The 20,301-nt window shown below is 34.1% G+C and overlaps 1 protein-coding gene across 1 annotated transcript in view; it reads right to left on the bottom strand.

The window, feature by feature from the left end:
• COL24A1 (collagen type XXIV alpha 1 chain) overlaps window positions 1–20,301 on the bottom strand; it is a 237,673-nt gene that overhangs the window by 194,398 nt on the left and 22,974 nt on the right. The window contains exons 3-5 of the mRNA XM_078071776.1: window positions 14,060–14,113; window positions 7,770–7,823; window positions 4,650–4,694 (exon numbers count right to left, since the gene is read on the bottom strand). Coding sequence (XP_077927902.1) covers window positions 4,650–4,694; window positions 7,770–7,823; window positions 14,060–14,113 — 153 coding nt within the window. The remainder of the gene's footprint in view (window positions 1–4,649; window positions 4,695–7,769; window positions 7,824–14,059; window positions 14,114–20,301) is intronic.

The following is a 20,301-nucleotide window of genomic DNA, read 5'->3' as shown; positions in this document are numbered from 1 at the left end:
AAGGTTTTGTAATGAGAAGTGGAATACCTGATTTTGAGGATTATCCATGGCCTTTCCTCTTCCTCTTCCTTTCTGCTCATCAGTCTTTTACTATACACTAGCACACCAGAGGGCAGGCAGAAAAATAGAGAGGACACAGTAGATTGCTTATGAAATTTTGCTAAATTGATAAGGAATAAATGATGTAAAATCAAGTAGTTGAGTTATATTTTAAGAGGTAAATCAATATGGCCAGAGTATAGGACACTTTTAACAATCCCTTCAAGTGGACAGAAAACTTAATGTAGTCACTTTATGAAAAAAAATTCCAAATTTTATATTCAAAATAACAAACCAGAAAAGAATCCTGGGGGTCACTGTCAATCATTTTCCAAAGACATCCCAGTTTTTTTGCTACCGGAAAAAGCCTACATGATTTTGAGTATCTCTGCAATAAAGGAAATAGAGGTTATTATCCCCTTCATGAAGAAGGCTGTGGGGCCGGTGCCTCTAAAATATTTAGTCTAGTTCTGTTTGCTATAATGGCAGGAATACATAATGAAACTGGAGGCAAGCCAGAGAAAAGAAGCCAAATTGGCAGGTGAGAGGAAGACTAGAAACATTTAAATTCTTAGAAAAGAGTCCAGCATATTCCTGATAGGAATCAGCATATTCCTGATAAGTCATAAATAGTTTAAGTTATCAAAGGCCTATTATATTCTGGGGACTGACTAGAATGCTTCCCTTTTTTGCAGCCTATGTTCAAATTATCACCTCCAATATATCTCATATGCATACACTTCTCTTCTATCCACTGCCATCACCCTGGCTCAAGTCATCTTTCTTTCTCATTGAGGCTACTGCAATAGCATTCTAACTGGTCACCCTCTTCTACTCTGCTCCTCACAACCATGTTCCAACTTCCCAATCCATTGCCACCAGCATGATTGTGAAACACAAATTAAATCTTGTCATTGGCTTACATAGAATACTTCAATGATTTTCCATCTACTTCAGGATCACGTCCAAAGTAAAAACATGGCCCCAAAAGATTTGGCTCCTCCCTCCTTTACTAGTACCCCTCACTTTACTTTTCCTTTGGCTCACCAAGGTCTATCCACACTGGCTTTCTTTCAGTTCCTAGAACAGCCAAATGCTTTTCCATATAAAAATAACCACCACCACCACCATTACAGCTTAAATTTCTCAAGTTTTTATTATGTGAATGGCTCTGTGCTAAGTGCTTTGAGTGCATTACCATGTTTAATCCTCACAAGAAACTCTATGAAGTAGTTATTATTTTTATCATTTTACTGTTGAGAAAACAAATATTTAGAGAAATTAAGTAATTTCTCTAAAGCAAAATAAGACCAAAGGTGGAAATCTGTTATATTGCATATTCCAGGAATGTTCTTTCTCCCCACTCTTCCCTAGCTAGATCATACCATGCTTTATGGTTACAACTCGTATGTCATTTCCTCAAAACAGACCTCTCATTTTCTGATCTAAATTTGGCACCTCTGTCACAGTCCCTTAAACTTTTCCTCTATAGAATGTATCATAGTTTATAATTATGTATTCTTTATGCAGGTATTTATTTAAAATCTGTCAAACCTCCAACAGACTATAAATTTCATGAAGGCAAGGATAATATGAATATAAATATAAATATCTGCTGAATAAATGATTGAAGAAAGTCATCCAATATTCTAAGAATGAAGTGTTGAATCACTCCATGGGAGAGTCTGAATGTTAGAAACTCTATTAAAATATTTTTGCCTGCAAAGAAAGCTGTCCCCTTATAATGTGTATCTACTGGTCCTAATTCTCTTGATCAATACTAAAAAACTAGATTCTTTTCTCTTTTATACCTCTTCAAATACTTTTAGCCTAGAAAGTTAAAGACAAAGAGGACTGGCAATTAAGGTGGGATAATTCCAGATTCATAAAAAAATAGTATGCTAGAGTGAAGAGGATGAGGGGCATCTTTTGGAATTACAGACTTTTTAGGGTACATTTATAGAAATTAATTATTTGCCTACAGTAAATGAATGTAAGAAGTATATAGACATGAAATATAGGTGGGGCTACTGAGCTTGGCATGCTGTATCACAAACTGGGTTCTAATTTGTATAGATCTAGAAAGAAACAAAACTGGAGGAGGTCCAGTTAAAGGTAATTAAAAGACTGTACAAAAAGATTGGGAAAAGTAAAAACTAGCTATGCAATTACAACTAACCTTAGATATCCCCAAATTACAAGACTGATGTCAGGAAGTGCAATCATATCTTCCCATATCTCTTATGAGTTTTGTTAACAAAACTCTGGATTAGATGAACTATATTTCTAAGATTTTAAAATCAATAAGATAAAATAAAAGCTGGAGATTACCAAGAGCCAAAATAAAATGTTCTTTAGGCATTTTATATATTTTAATTAACTCAATATAGTCACTGAAGTTTTTTCTTTTTAAGTCTATCTCCCATCCTTAATGACAAAGATAGAACCTCAAAGATGAAAAGGCCCTCTTGTTTGATAATATATTTGATGTTTGAAGTCTCTCTACAACTTGTAGTCCAAGTGGCTGTTAGCTAACAAGTAAATAGCCTCAGCTATATTAAATGACTTGATGATGGGGCGATCCTTAAATCATCACATACACTTTAAATATCTTATAACTTTGTCAGTTATACCTCAATAAAGCTGGGGTATATGTTTTGGATTTTGAGATTTAGATTTTGAGTTTGGATCTCTAGGTTTAAATCTCAGTTCTGTGATTTATTAGCTATGTAACTTTGAACAGGTTACTTACTGTGCTTCAGTTTCCTCATTTCAAAAACTGGAATAACAAAATGTGTCTTTTAAAATTGTTTGAGAATTAAATGCAAAGCCACAATATTAAACATCACTTTGTATTATGCTTGGCATATAGCAAATGCTCAATAAATGTTAATTTCCCTCTAATAATAGGAATCCAGTCTCTGCCAAGACAGTCCATTTCCACTTTAGAGAGAACTGGCACTGGGTTCTTATACTGTGTGGAACTAGTCCAACACTACTAATAAGTAATAACACTTAGAAGTTTAATATACGATGTTATATTAAGAAAAGATGCTCTTGGGGTGCCTGGGTGGCACAGTCGGTTAAGTGTCCGACTCTTGGTTTCTGCTTAGGTCATGATCTCAGGGTTGTGAGATCAAGCCCCACATCTGGCTCTGGGCTCAACACTAAGTCAGCTTCAGATTCGCTCTCCCTTTTTTTCTGCCCCTCCAGCTCATGCCTCGCTCACTCTCATTCAAATAAATAAATAAATAAATCTTAAAAAAAAAAAAAGATTGGTATTTTTAACTTTGGCTATTAATTCTAGTTTATATATATTTCTTAACAATTTGTCACTCAGAAATGGTAGAATTTAATTTCTTTGAGTGACCTTGGAGAAATATGAGTTACAATTATATTTGAGAAGAACTCTTGAATAATCTTATTGATGTAAATGTTCCACTGGAATTACCTTCTCAGTAAAAACAAGAACAAAAAATTCTCTTTCTAGTGATTAAGGATTAATTGGTATGGCAATGATCTTTTAAGACTAAAGGGATTCTCTCCTTATTTTTATTAAGAATTAATGACAAAAAATAAGAGTATCAGAAATGTATTGCTGTTTTATCACAAGACCAGGAAATATAATTGTTGATTACTTGATATTGCAAAACAATTTTTTAGAAAAGTTTATTTTTATTTAAGTCATAAGATAGGTTAGAAGGAAAAGAATTTGCTCATTTAACTATTAAATGGTACCACTTGTTTTGTGATAAAACCCAGCACACTTTGTAAATAAATTCACTTGCCTTGCATCAATGTAATTTACTACTTTATAGATGTTATATGTGTTCATTTGTTAGAAAATATTTTAGTTGGCTTTCCCCAGTACAGATAATAAAATTATTTCTAATATGTATGATTCAAATACAACACAAAGCCTCCTACTACTACAGAAATGTAAATTTAAACAAATCAAACTTTTTTTGAGGAAAGAAATTACAATATGCTTTCCAATACTTTACCTCTTAGCTTAATCTTCCAAATCTAAAGAAAAATATTTTCAGACTTAATAGCTTACTATTTTATGGCTTGGTAAGTTATAGCTTTTTAATAATGAAAAATGTTAAGGTCAAATTTAGATTGAAATGATCAGAACTAAAATTAAAGACCAAATATTAAAAATAAGAATGCTCCTCGTATTATAAATATAATTTATATTGGAGAAAAATATCAGTAACTCTATTTTCCCTCATTTCTCTTGTAGAGTAGGTTTTATCTGTTACGTCACAAGTGACTTTAAATTTGTAGGAGCTAAGAATTTTTTTTTTTAAAAGATTTTATTTATTTATTTGACAGAGAGAGACAGCGAGAGCAGGAACACAAGCAGGGGGAGTGGGAGAGGGAGAAGCAGGCTTCCCACTGAGCAGGGAGCCCGATGTGGGACTCGATCCCAGGACTCTGCGATCATGACCTGAGCCGAAGGCAGCCGCTTAACGACTGAGCCACCCAGGCGCCCGGAGCTAAGAATTTTTTATTCTGAATTTTATTAAGCACAGATGATGGTTAACATGACTCCTAAACATGCTTACAGATGACAGTAAAAATGAGAGAGCATAAAATAAGCTTACTGTTTCACCAATCTTTCCAATGTTTCCTTGATCTCCTACTTCGCCCTGTTAATAAATAATATAAAGATGTAAAAATGATTATTTTTCAAACAAGATCACTCATGACATTCCTTCCATTTTCATTTAATGTAATTAGTCAAATTCTTAAAAAAGCAAAGAAAACCTTATTCAAAACTCTGTTATAGTATTTCTGTGGAACATAGTCTTTCTACTATTTTCTTAAGTTACATTCTTCTATTTATGACTTTTAGTCACTTTTAAAACAATTTTGCAAATAGAATTTTTAAAACGAAATATTTATTAAAGTGTACTCTGTAAAAGTCAGAGTGGTAGGTGCCATGGAAGGTATTAAGAAGAATAAAAATAAAATAAAGCCTTTGCCCACAGGAATGCTCTATTTGTTTCAGGAGAAAAGATCTCACAATGCTGAGCAGAGCAGAATACCTGCCGCAGTTAAGAGGTAAGGAGTTCAGAGGAGCATGCATACTGTGGGCTGGTTCAGCTAGAGTTGGCTTCACTGGGGAAGTAATGTATGCTCATAACCTTAACCATAGTCTGTAGTCCATAATGCTCTGAAAACTCAGTTTTTCAAAACTTGTTTGGTAGCAAACTTGACCTAACCTGAATTTATTTGACAGCAATGCTTTATCTGACCTGAGTGAGGCTATTTATAGTCTTGTTTATTTTAATTAATCTGAACACCCTTATTATATTGCACCACAGAAATATTAATGTTTCTAATTATGGTGTGCTGTCCCATGGCCTGCTGGTGGTGTTTAAGTAAAATGTAGTATATTCACCATATTACCTTTTGAAAATCCAAACATCAATGATTTTGAGTAATGGATTATGAAAATATATTTGAGTTGGACTCTGAAGAATAGGTGATATGTCCCTGGTGATGAGAAAGGTCCATTTTTGATGTTGAGGAATGGCATTAGTGAAGGCCAAACAAAGGCATAAATTAGTGAAAGGTAGAAGATTAAGTTCAGGGTACCATGTAGAGTTAATATGACAAGAATATTTGTTTTATTCATAGAAATAGGAAATCAAACCATCAGTTGCTATTTAAGAATTAGTAATTATATTGCAGGGTAGAATAGTAAAATGTTAAGCTGCACTGAACAATATTGCAGCCACTGATAACATATAGAGAGCTACTGAGCATTTGAAATTGGCTGGTGTGAACTGAAATGTGATGTAAGTATAAAATCCACACTAAATTTCAAAGACTTTGTAGCAAAAAAGAATATAAAATATCTCATTAATAATTCTAATATTGATCACATGTTGAAATGATAATATTTTCCTATTTTGGGTTAAATAAAATATATTACTAAAATTAATCTCCTTTGTCTCTTTTCGTTTTTTTTTTACTGTGACTCACATCTGTGATTCATATTATATACTCTGCTGGATAGTGCTGATTTTAAGCACTGAAACCTAATATTCATATGAGTAATCAATTTGAAAGACTATACAAATTTTCGTTTCAATTCCTGTATGCACTTAGATGTACAGTAAAGAATGAAGCATTGTAGTAGTTTGTAAATCCTAGCTTTTGACTGACTAGATAGCTTCTTTAGAAAATTTGTGGCAGAATAATATAGAGATTATTTATTTTCTTGTATTTCCCCCTCCTTACCCAATACCCCTTTCAAACTCCAAGGGAGATGGACTGTTTCATCCTTCGTAGTCTTAGGGGAGGTTTGTGTTAACAGGCAGAAAGCAGAAGTTGCTTGCAGATTACCTGCATTCCTGCTTCAGTTTTCAGAGAGCCTGAAGGTAGGAGGTTAAGTTGGTCTTTGAGGGCAACAAGAGAGAGAGGAATAGTTCCCCAGGTCTAGGAAGAGAACAGGGATCCTAGGGTTCTGTAAAAGGTGATGTGACCCTTAATCAACTCCCAAGTGCTCCCACCAGGAATGCCAGATTCCCCAAAGGGAATGCCAGGTTCTAGTGAATAGCTATATGACACACCAAGACTAAAATTCCAGGGACAAATACAAGGAGCTAAACATGAAAGAACTCATTCATCTCCTGGGTTACAATGAGCCACCTAAATGCTAAGGTGATTCCAGTAAGGGGACAGGATGTCACTATGACTAAGATTCAGTTTCTTGCCTGTTTGACTAGATGGTAGCTCACAGGTGGATTTTTTTAGAGCAATCTGGGAGTACCGCGATTAAAGTCAGTCAAGGAGAATTAGGCTTTCTGTTTATAAATATTGTGTTTCCATTTTTGTGTATAACTTTTGTGTACAGAGAGACAGGCTGACACATTAGAAAATATTTTAGCTCATTTTATTAATTGACCTCAAAAAATATTGTTCATCTTTTTCTTAGATTCTAGTATCACAAAAATAGCTTAATATAACTTCTAACTTTAAGAAATTTAGCTATAATGCTATAAAGTTTTTTGATTTTTCCTTAAGTTTTAAATTTGTATAAATCACCAATTCTTATAAGTTAGTTTCCTTTAGACCTTAGTGTTGCACATATAAAACCAGTGCATTACCTTATATTTGTTGGTGTTAAAAAGTCACACAAAACTTGGAAACAAGGCAAAAAATTAGGTGCCACATTCTTTAAATTACATAAAGTGGTGAAGGCCACCTAGTGATTTTTAGGGAATGTCCTTAGAATCACTATACAATTGCTTAAAAGACCCAGACTTGATGAAGATATATATATACATATATGCGTAGATATGTATATATATATATATATAACAAATAGATAATATATATATATTTAGTGAACTTATATTAATTTGTAGATTTCTGTCCAGTGAAATGGACAGCCCCCAAAATTGTGGTTTATTCTCCTATATCTCACCACAAATTTAACAATTTATTAAACTGCATATCTATCCAAATAAAGATATAGACATAAACACAGTCACAGTTATAGATATTTATAGACACAGATCTCTAGATATAGATCTAGATATAAAGATATATAACTTTTCAAATGCTATTTGAGCCAGTTTTAACATATCACTGGTTCCCTTATTAATAAGTTGAATAAAATCTTAGGTGTTCATTTTATATTTTTATGAAAGTAATAATTTTATCTTTCTGAAAACTATACTTTATAACTCCTAATAAGTCAGCTACTTTACCTTTAAGCCTTCTGGTCCTGGTTCACCTGCAAAACCCTTTTGACCTGGTTTTCCCTAGAAGAGAACAGAAAAAAAGAGATACGTTTAATCATTTTCATTTTTGGAAACTTCCAAACATTTATGAAATTCAGACCATTCTATGAGATGAAACCCTTCAAAATCACTTGATAAATGTATTTTAGCATACCCATTAGTATTCATTCTGCGGTCTTTAACTGTCTACTATGCGCCCTGCACAGTTCTAGGGGTTGGGGATTGAGGAATGCACTAAGCCTACCTGCCTTCATAGAGCTTACATTCTAATGAGGATGATACCATTTAATAAAATAAGTAAAATATATAGTATGTTAGGTAGTGGTAAATGTGAATGACATAGAGTTAAGCAAGGAAGGGGGATATAAACTGTTGTGGGAGTTTTGTTCAAATTTATGACAAGCTTGACAAGGAAGACCTCACTGAGAAGATGGCAGCTGAGTAAAGACTCACAAGGGACAAGTTATATGACTATCTGAAGGGAGAATATTCCAAGCAGAGGAAAAGAGCATGTGCAAAGGCCCTGAGCCAAGAATGTGACTGGTGTGTTGAAGAAACCATGAAGAGTCAATAAAGCTGGTGCAGAGTAAGAAAGGAGATTAGTAAGAAGATGAGGTCAAAGAAAGGAATGGGGAATGAGAAGCCAGGTCATGTAGGGCCTGGAGGGTTACAGTTAGGGCTTTGCTTTTTACTCTGAATGAAGCAGGAAGACTTAGAAAAGCTTTGAGAAAGGGGCGCCTGGGTGGCTCAGTTGGTTAAGCAACTGCCTTCGGCTCAGGTCATGATCCTGGAGTCCCTGGATCGAGTCCCGCATCGGGCTCCCTGCTCAGCAGGGAGTCTGCTTCTCCCTCTAACCCTCCCCCCTCTCATGTACTCTTTCTCTCTCTCATTCTCGTTCTCTCAAATAAATAAATAAATCTTTAAAAAAAAAAAAAAAAAAAAAAAGAAAAGCTTTGAGAAAAGTAGTGTCATTATCTATGTTTTAAAAGGATCACTTTGGTGCAAGGGTGGAAGCAGGCAGTCCAAAGAGGACTGAAATAATCCAAGTGAAAGATGACAGTGGCATAGACCAGGGTGGTAACAGAGGAGGTTGTGAGTAAAATTGTGTATATAATTTGAAGGTAGAGCTTACAGGATTTGCTGACAGGTCAAGTGTAAAATGTGAGAGAAAGAGAAGAATCAAGAATAAACTCAAGATTTTAATCTGAGTAAGAGACTAAATGAAATGAGGAAGACTCTAAGAAGAAAGGTTTGGAAGGTAAATTGAGAGCTCAGTTGTGGACACTGTAGTTTGATAGTCTTGTTAGATATTTAAAGTAGAGAGATCTTGTGGTAGTTTTACATGTCCAGAGATTCAGAGGGTAGAAAATTCTGATCTGAACATATGATTTGGGCAATCACCAGCATTCTGATTGTACTTAAAGCCCTAAGACTGGACCACCTCATCTAGAAGTGAGTGTAAATAGAAAAGAGACCAAGTCCACAAACCAAGCCCTGGGTTTTGTGGATTTACAAAATTTTGGAATTTGAAGAAATGAGGAAAATATGCACATTTCCTGCCAGAGAGTTAGGAAGAAAATCATGTAAGTGAAGAAAGTGCTTCCAGGAGGAGGGTGTGATCTTGTCAAGTGACCATTGAATTCAGCAACATGGAAGTCACTGATGACCTTCATAGGATCATTTGTTTTGGAGTGGTGGGGACAAGAATGGTTTCAGCAGATAGGGTGAGGAGAAAAACTGTAAAGAGCACGTATAGACAATACTTCTGAAAATTTTTTACTGAAAAGGTAAGAAGAAAAAGGTAACACCTGGAAGAAAACCTGGGATCAGTATGTTTTGTTTTATGGTTTTCAAGCTGGAAGAACTAATAGCATCTTTCTTTGCTGATAGGATTGATCCATTAGCGAGAACGAAATTAAGATGCAGGTGAAAGTGGGAAATAGCTGGGTCAATGTTCTTCAGTAGGCCAAAGGGTAAGATATTTAGTAAACAAGTAGAAGATTTGACCTTAGCTAGAAAAATGGCCTCTTCATCCACAATAACAGGAGGGAAGGCCAAGTAAATGGTATAGATAAAGAGAAGATAGAAGCAATAGTAGAAACTTGTTGAAGTTCTCTGAATACTTCAATCTTCTCAGGGAACTAGGATGCAAAGTAATGGGCTAAGAATGAAAATTAGAGAGAAATGAATGTAGTTGAGAAGAGAGAAAGTGTAAAATAATAATTAGAAAATTAAAAGTAAATGAGAGGGGGTGGGGGCTGGGGGGTTAAGCATCTGCCTTCAGCTCAGGTCATGATCTCAGGTCCTGGGATGGAACCCTGCATCAGGCTCCCTGCTCAGCAGGGAGTCTGCTTTTCCCTCTGCCCCTCCCAACCTTGTGTGCGTGCTCTCTTTCTCTCTCAAATGAAAATAAATAAAATCTTTAAAAAAAAAAGTAAATGACTATGGGAATAAACTTCAGAATGCAATCAAGGGGATAATTTAGTGCTTTAAGCATGAGGAGGGATGTGAGGTCTCTGAGGAAAACAGGAATAATGGAAAGGCAATAGGATCACTAGCTTAAATTTCCTATTGGGACTGTTGGATTGGTTACACGAGAGAATGAACTAGAAAGAAAGGAGATTATGGGTTGGGGAGTGAGAAGTTTGAAACTGAAAATAAGGAGGTGCTATTATTGGTAATGACAACGTAAAGGTTATGACTACAGCAGGTAGTGCCTAAAGAGAGTAGAGAATAAGACCACTGAAGAAGAGGAAGTCAAAATCCCAGATATTGGTAAATCAATCCATAGTATGTGGTTTCTAGTATCAAACAACTGATACCTGATTATACAAAATTTGATTAAGGAGATCATTATGCCACAATCAATGTGTGTGACAAATTCAAATCTAAGAGTAAAAAACATGTGGGGGGCAATTGCTAAACAGAATACTAATTTATAATACCTATCAGGTATTATAGATTTGGATTTTATTATTCCTATCCATTAACAAATACTCTTATTTTTTCTTTCTTAAAACAAAACAAAACAATCCTCCAGCTTTCATTGTATTTTGACTACATGTAAAAACTTTAGCAACTTAAAAATTATATTTAGGACTTCGATCAAAAAAGTTGCTCTAATTTTTACCTCCGCCTTGCTTGGAATTGTCTAGTGGTTTTCTACCGAGCACAAAGAAAAGCAAAGAATAAAAAATCATCCTATTATTGTGAAATATCAATTGCTCTCTAAACAGAGATAGGAAGAGAAATGTAATTAAGAGTCTAAATTACTAGATTTGTCTATGATATTTACAAAAAAGTTTTAAAATGATACACTTTATTCACATTGTTTTGGAAAAAGCCTTAGTGAGAATATTTCTTTCATCTCTAATAATGTAATACTCAAGCATTACAGTATATTAAGAAATAGTTATACATCATATCTACATTATGAAAGGAATCTCACTGGAATCTGTATCAGCACATTTAAAATCTCTCTGAAGTCAAGAAATTCAGGGCATCAGTGCTGGAGTCATTACTTCTGGTCCTGTTTAAGTTCTGCCATATTTGGTTTATCTTGAGCATGTTACACTTGAGCACGTAAGAGTAAGGCCTTATTTTAATATTTTTAAAATGTGGACAATATCCTGCAGGGCTGTTTGCAGGATTAGAGATGAGTTATGTGACATACTTAGAGAAATACTAGGCTTAAATTGATCTTCAACCAATAGTAGCAAAAATAGTAATACATATTAAGGCTGAATTGATAAGAGGCAAACGCGGTTCTCCTGTTTTCTAGAGAAGTAAATTTTAAATGAGATCAATTATACTGGGCTCAAATAACAATAGTCTTCCTGTTATATAACTCACCTCACAAAAAATGAAATAAAAATTCTTCTTTTTCTTTAAATGGGATAGGGTAGTATATGTGCTAGTGAGGTAAAGGTGCAAAAGAAAAATTTACTGTCTCCTTAAATGTAAAAATGTTTTAAGAATCTGCATGTTATGACATTCTCAAGAAAAAAGAATGGGATGTATTTCATGTGAGTCTAATGGTCCCTCTTAAAATAAATGTGATACACACACTTTAATTACTTCGTAATAATGTAAGCTTTGGTCATGCATGCCCAAATTCTTAAATAACTCATTTTCAGAACTTGAAAACAGGTAATTCATATATTACCACACAATATTATCTGAAGAAAAAGTTGACAGGGAATACATCTTAGTTTCCATAATTTTACTGGCACACTTAGAAAACAGAAATTCCCAGAATATCACTAAAATGGCTAAGGTATTTAGCTTTCTATTACATTTTGAGAAACTTTATAATTAGCACAAATTACTAAGACCGTAAAACTACTGAAGGAACAAGCAAATACGCAGTAGGCATATCATTTAAAATATTGCTGGGAAATTCCAGTTATAAGCCTATATTATTTGGATAGACTGTATGGTTATAGTGTCTTTGTCCTTTATTATAACTTAAAATTTGGTACTATTAAAAGACATTCACATAACAGTTATTTTAAGAGAAGCACTTTTTGAAAAGTATTTATATGATACCTACTCTTGGCCCCAGTACTCCAAAGGGTCCAACTGGTCCTTCTTCTCCCTTAAAAAAAAAAAAAAAAATCAGAACATATCATGGCCTGAAATAAGTATTTAAAAAGGTAAACCCTTATTCTATTTATTCTGAAATCTGAAACTCACTGAGATGTGATGAAAATAATGCTGTGACTTTCTTGTTTTTTTTAAAAAAGATTTTATTTATTTGAGAGAGAGAGAAAAAGAGAGAGAGAGACCAAGCAAGAGTGGGGGGATGGGCAGAGGGGCAGAGGGAGAAGTAGACTCCCTGCTGAGTGGGGAGTTGGAAGTGGGGCTGGATCCCAGGACCTTGAGATCATAACTTGAGCCCAAGTCAGATGCTTAACCCACCTATCCACCCAGGTTCCCCAACTTTCTTGTATTTTACTGTGCCATCCCATAACATTTTAATATTCTGAGTAACAACCCCACATCTACCCTAAAGGGGACATGCACTATTTGACTGTTTTTAAATTGGTAGATGATAAAAGTTATATATAGAAAGTTTAGAATGAATAAGAGTGAAAGTGATTAGGATATCTATCACAAAATCAGGATATCTGAAGGGGGTTAATATCTAAAACATATGAAGAACTTATACAACTCAACACCAAAAGCCCAAATAATCCAATTAAAAACGAGGACCTGAATAGACAATTTTCCAAAGACAACATACAGATGGCCAACAGACATATGAAAAGATGCTCAGCACCCCTAATCATCAGGAAAATGCACATCAAAACCACGACAAAGATTAAGAATCACTGAAATCATAAATTAAGGATAACCTTTACTTTCTTGGGCTCAGTATTTCTCCCATACAGAGAGGAACTCAATTAAGTTCTTAATAGATGGAAATCAATATACCTTGGTATATTAAAAAGTTATTGGTACAGGACATGTTTGCTCTTGGCACATTTTAATACTTCATTCATTCAATAAATATGGTTTTGAGTCTTAGTTCTGTTTTCAGCCTTAGAGATACAAAGGTATATTGGATCCTACCGAATGGAGTTAATATCTAGAGCTTCTTCTTGACTAATTTATAGGTCTAATATTCTTGCGGTGAAACCAGTTATAATGTCATAAAAATGCAAAATCTTGTGCATTCTTCTAAGGATCAAAAAATTTTTGAGTGGGTAGAGAATAGAGAAACATCAAAAAAAGAATTTTTATATATTATTCTCTAAGAAAATTAAAAATTAATAATTATTACATTTATTGACATATTTTCTAAAACATACTGACTTTTCACCTTTAAATAAAAAGTTGATGTTACCATATCTGAATAGCATCCATAGACCTATTTAGCAACATGTATTCTATTTTATTTATTTGATCAACAAACATTTTGCTCAATTCACAATTCAATTAAAATAAAATTTACTAGGTCACAAATATAAAACAGATACAAATAGTAAATATATATTCTAGTATATATGAGTGAGATTCTAGCTCATATTCTTCAGATATTCCATGGAGGTCACTGACATAAATTACTTAATGAATTTACAACACTGAAAATGATTCCCAAATCCCATTCCATAACTGCCAATATAAAATGATAACCTGAAATCCTCTATGGCAAAAATTGTCCACACTAAAGCAATGTTTTTCTTTAAACAAAAAATAAAAAGGGAAAATTTGAACTAAAACAATTGCTGACTGGATATTTATTTCTTCCATACCTGAAGTCCTTTGAGACCAGGTGGTCCAGGAGGCCCCCTATTTCCAAGGAGTCCCTATAAAAGCAACACAAGCACAAATAATAAAAACTTTATCTCAATTAATATTTTTCAATCAGCATTAATCTGGAGATGGTCAATACAATTTGGTACCATTCCTTTTCCATTATTAAGTTATCAAAATGAGGTCAGAGGGTAGGTGAGCAGGAAACTCCAGGGCATCCAAAAAATTGGGACAGGTAGGATAAACTTATTTTTTTAAGTATGTTGGTGTTCAAATAATCTGCTCAGTATGTTACTCTTCAACCAGACACTCAGAAAAAGTACTTCTAAATTTAAAGCAATGAGTGCAATTGTTAATTTGATAATAGTACAATAAATACATAATAGAGTATCCACAGGGTCTAAAAACAGATGGAAGCGATATGCACTATTTTAATATCTGTTAAGAGACTAGCAGAATCCAGAACACATTATTTGCACTACATGTTCCTCAGCTTATTTCGCTTCTTAATACAAGCTGGTAAAAAGAGGGCAATTTGCAGAAGAAAGTAACAATCTGAATGTGATTAGGAATTTCACGATTAAAAAAACTCTTTCGTTAATCAAAATCAAAATCAATGTTTTTAAAAATCAAATGCTCTCTGAATAAAAATTCATTAAAATCACTTTAAAAAAATCTATTTCAGAAAACACCCTACAGTATCCATTTAACATGATGACATTTTTCTTGTTCAGTTCTGTTCCCTTAACTATACAATGTGTCCGCAAAGTTTTAAGTAAATCTCTTTTAAAAACTACCTTTTGCGTTATTACTTTTAGTGATTCTATAACCATTAAAAGATTTTATCTAATTTTTAAATATAGTAAATAACTATGCCAAATAGTGAACCTATCCAGGTGGGTTTAATCTTTAGTTCCAAAATGCAGCAGAGTGATAAACTGCACAAGAATCTTGTCTTCATATTATACCTTGCTCTATCTATGTTCTAATATAATCAAAAAATGAAAAATTCTTGGTCAGTTTTACAGTCTATAATATAGTATCACAAGCTTATGTATATAGCACCATTTAAGAAACTGTATGAATTTAAGCAATAACATTTTTGTGCAGCTATCTCATTTTTTATTGGAAGAGATGGATTAGATTATTGAAATGGGTGTATGTTCTTTGATGCAAGTCCAACATACATTTGAAAAAGCATCCTAATTTTACTTAGGGAAACACTTTCTCCTCACTCAGCCCACATGACTGAGGGGAGGTGAGTCCACCCCTGACTAAATTTGAGGGTTGACATGTGACATGTACCTAAGTCAGTCAGCATATTCTATACCCTAGAAACAGTGATTAGTTCAGTAATGAGCCAGAAACCCAATTCAGTCCAACTAAAGGAAATTTTAGACTACAGTGGAACAGCTGGGAGTAGCATTAAGGATGATGTAAACCTCTTTGACATCGGCCACAGCAACTTCTTTCAAGATACATCTCCAAAAGCTAGTGAAACAAAAGCAAAAATGAACTTTTGGGACTTCATCAAGATAAAAAGCTTCTACACAGCAAAGGAAACAGTCAACAAAACAAAGAGGCAACCCACAGAATGGGAAAAGATATTTGCAAATGACACTACAGATAAAGGGCTGGTATCCAAGATCTATAAAGAACTTCTCAAACTCAACACCCAAAAAACAAATAATCAGTTCAAAAAATGGGCAGAAGACATGAACAGACACTCCTCCAAAGAAGACATACAAATGGCTAACAGATACATGAAAAAATGTTCATCATTAGCCATCAAGGAAATTCAAATCAAAGCCACACTGAGATACCACCTTACACCAGTTAGAATGGCCAAAATGGACAGGGAAAGAAACAACAAATGTTGGAGAGGTTGTGGAGAAAGGGGAACCCTCTTACACTGTTGGTGGGAATGCAAGCTGGTACAGCCACTTTGGAAAACAGTGTGGAGGTGTCTCAGAAAATTAAAAATAGAGCTACCCTATGACCCAGCAATTGCAGTACTGGGTATTTACCCCAAAGACACAGATGTAGTGAAAAGAAGGGCCAATGCACCCCAATGTTCATAGCAGCAAGGTCTGCAATAGCCAAACTGTGGAAAGAGCCGAGATAGCCTTCAACAGATGAATAGATAAAGAAGATGTGGTCCATATATATACAATATAATAGTACTCAGCCATCAGAAAGGATGAATACCCAACATCTGCATCAACATGGGTGGAACTGGAGGAGATTATGCTAAGTGAAATAAGTCAAGCAGAGAAAGTCAATTATCATATGGTTTCACTTATTTGTGGAACATAAGGAATAGCATGGAGGACATTAGGAGAAGGAAGGGAAAAATGAAGGGGGCGGAAATCAGAGGGAGAGATGAACCATGAGAGACTATGGACTCTGAGAAACAAACTGAGGGTTTTAGAGGGGCGGGTGGAGATGGGTTAGCCCCGTGATGGGTATTAAGGAGGGCTGTAATGGGTATTAAGGAGGGTACGTACTGCATGGAGCACTGGGTGTTATATGAAAACAGTGAAGCGTGGATCACTACATCAAAAACTAATGATGTATTGTGTAGTGACTAACATAACATAATAAAATACAATTCAAAAAAAAAGGATGATGTAAACCTAAAGAGTGGAAAACCAGGAAGTGGAGAGAGCCGGAGAATGAAATCCATAAATTAACAAATGAAAAGAGCAGGAGTAATTGGATTCTAATGATACTGTTTGTGGTCCTGGATTTAGTTGTTTGAATTCCTAAACTTTTCTCATATTTATATAATCACGTTTAAATTGTGTTTTCATTACTTACAACTGAAAGAATTCTGACTGATAAAATGATTTCTAACTCTTTAATATCCAAAATACTCTTCTAGATCTCTAAGTGATATGTTTTAAGTATTTAGACTGACTTAAGGTATGGAATCAGAACGCTCTGATATTTCCATTGCATCACAGGACAGCTAATGTTTAATTATTTAATTCATTGTTCATTCATTTTTTCATCCAACATTTATTACTTTTCTACTATGCATTGGATCCAATAAACAGCACAACATTAGGCCCTGAGCATACAAAGACGAAGCACAGTTCCTATTCTCAATGAACTCATAATTTCTTAAGGATGAGGACACTTTAAAATAAAAATTAGTAAATAAGAGTTGTAATAGAAGTAGAAGCAGAAGGAAAGTATAATGGGAACTTACATGAAAGAGCAAAATCTTTTCTGGGAGGGTCAGAAATTTTTTTTTTCAAAGATTTTATTTATTTATTTGACAGATAGATACATAGTGAGAGAGGGAACACAAGCAGGGGGATTGGGAGAGGGAGAAGCAGGCTTCCCACAGAGCAGGGAGCCTTAGGCAGGGCTCGATCCCAGGACCCTGGGATCATGACCTGAGCTGAAGGCAGACGCTTAACGACTGAGCCACCCAGGTGCCCCAAGGGTCAGAAATTTTTTAATGTTATGCTTAGTTATGATAGGCTAATAAAAACTTATAGCATAAAATAAGCAGACACCACACAATTATTAACAACTTCTGGGGCTCAAAATATATTGACAAATATACAATTTTAGATCATTGTATATGTGTAAGAAACTGGCTCAGCTCCATATCCAGGGTGTAACTAGCAGGGGGCTGAGTGATCAAAGAAAACTAGGTTCCCCTATTCTCTCATTGCAGCTATTTACTCTGCACAAGTGGTACCACTGTCCAAGAAACAAAAAATGACTCTCAGGAAACAGATAAACTCTTTTTCCTTTCTCTTCCAAGACCAATTTACAAACTTAAAAAGGTTATAAAAGCGGAGTTAAAAAAAAAAAAAAAGAACTAGTTATATGCTCTTTATAAGGAACACACATAAAACAAAAATACTGGGAGATTTAAAGTCCAAAAAGTAGAAAAAGATATTCAAGAGATTCACCAGCCCCAAAATAGCTGAAATAATCACATTAATGTAAGATATAACAGACTTTAAGGTAAAACAGATTATTAGAGTTAAGAGGGTCACTAAATAATGTGTTCATCAGGAAGAAATTAAAAACTCTCAATTTTTAGGCAACTAATAAATTCCAAATACATGAAGTAAAAACTAATAGATAAATAAAGATAAATTGAGAAATCTAAAATTAGAGAGGGGAATTTTAATACATCTTTCAGAAATTAGTAGATCTAGTGGATAAAAACCAGTACAAATAGAGAAGACTGAAATAGCAAAATTACTTGATCTAATGGCCATATGTAGAACAGTGAATCCCCAAGTTGGAGTTTACAAATTCTTTACAAGGACATGTGGCAGATTTGTGAAAATGAACCTCAAGAAAGAAAGAAGGCCGTAAATGTCTACCAACAGTCATATTGATTAAATAATTATATCTACATAGTGGGTTACTATGTAGCAGTAAAAATAAATAAGCTGTAATTACATACATCAACCTAGAGCACAGGGAAAAGATAAGACTGAGTGGCAGGAGCAAATCACTGAAGATTTTATGGAGTATGATTCCATCTATATGAATTTCCAAAACAAGCAAAACAATGAATATTGTGAGAGTGTATACACAGATAGTAAAAGTATGGCAAAAACAAGAGAGTGGTTAGCTATAAATGCAAGAAGGGAAGAGACAGATGTGATTAGTGAAGGATACTCAAGAAGCTTATAATGGTCTATTCCTTAATGTTAATACAGTTTGTTTTATTATCATTGTTTAAACTGTGTGCATGTTTCATATTTGTCATGTTAAATACACAAATTCTTGTTTTTTAATTGGAAATATATAGAATCTGAAGTTGAGTCTGGACTTGATCCAGCTCTGAACATTCCTAGGGCTATAACCTGAGTTTCCTTATCTGTAGAATCATGTTACCATCATCATCATAAGGTTATTGCAAGAAAGAAAAGGGTACCTTGAATATAACAGGGACTCAATAATTATTAGTTTCCTTCTCCTTATGCATTGCACGTTGATTAGTGTTTTCAACAGTCTTTGAACTGATATTGCACTATCCACCCTATATATTCACCACATTCATATTTATAATTTGCTATTGTTATTCTTCCAAAAATATCTTTCATCATCTCACTCCTCTTAAAATCTTCCATAGAGTAAGAGTAGAGTTTTTGCATATAACTGGAGTTAAGTTGTTGTCAGCTTAAAATAGATTGCTATAACTATAAGAGGTTTTATGTAAGCCCCACTGTAACCACAAAGTATCTATAAAAGATACACAAAAGAAAATGAGAAAGGAATCAAAGCATGTCATAATAAAAATTCAACAAAACACAATTGAAGACAGAGAGAAGAGGAACAAAGAAGCTATAAGACAAAACAATTGCAATTAATAAAATGGCAACAGTAAGTCTTTCCTTATTAGTAATTACTTTAAAGGTAAATGGATTAAAGTCTGCAATCAAAAGACTTAGAGTGGCTGAATGGATTTAAAAAAAGATCCAACTATATGATATCTACAAGAGACACACTTTGGATTTAATGCCATATGTCAGATGAAAGTGAAACATGGAAAAAGATATCCCATGCAAATGATAACCAAAAGAAAGCAGGTGTGGCTATATGTACATCAAACAAAACAGACTAAGTCAAAAACTGTCATAAGAGACAAAGAAAAACATTAACTAATGACAAAAGGGTCAATTTGCCAGAAAGACATAACAATTATAAATAAATAAGCACCCAATATCAGATACCCAAATACATGAAGCAATTATTGACAGAACTGAAGGAAGGAAGAGAAAGAAACACAATAAATGCAAAAGATTCCAATGCCTTATTTTTAATAATTGATAGAACAACCAGACAGAAGATCAACAAAGGAACAGAAGACTTGAACAACACTAAAAATCAAATGGACCTAATAAACATAAAGAACATTCCACTCAAAGCAGAATACACTTTCTTTTCAAGCACATATGGAACATTTTCCAGTACAGATCAAATAGATCATATTTTAGGCCACAAAACAAGTCTTAACACATATAATAAAATAGAAATTATACCCACTATCCTTTCTGACCTTAATGGAATGAAACTAGAAATCAATAGCAGAAGGAAAACTGAAAAAGTCACAGATAGGAGGAAATTAAACAACACACTCCTGAAGAACCAATGGGTCAAAGAAGAAATCAAAAGGGAAATTAGAAAATATCTTGGGACAAATGAGAATGAGAACACAATATACCTCCATTTATGGGATGCATAAAAATAGTACTAAGAG

This window comes from Halichoerus grypus, chromosome 5 (assembly GCF_964656455.1).
Source record: "Halichoerus grypus chromosome 5, mHalGry1.hap1.1, whole genome shotgun sequence".
NCBI classification, from domain to species: Eukaryota; Metazoa; Chordata; class Mammalia; order Carnivora; family Phocidae; genus Halichoerus; species Halichoerus grypus.
Note: the sequence above shows the minus strand (reverse complement) of the source record. Positions and strands in the feature narration are given on the sequence as shown.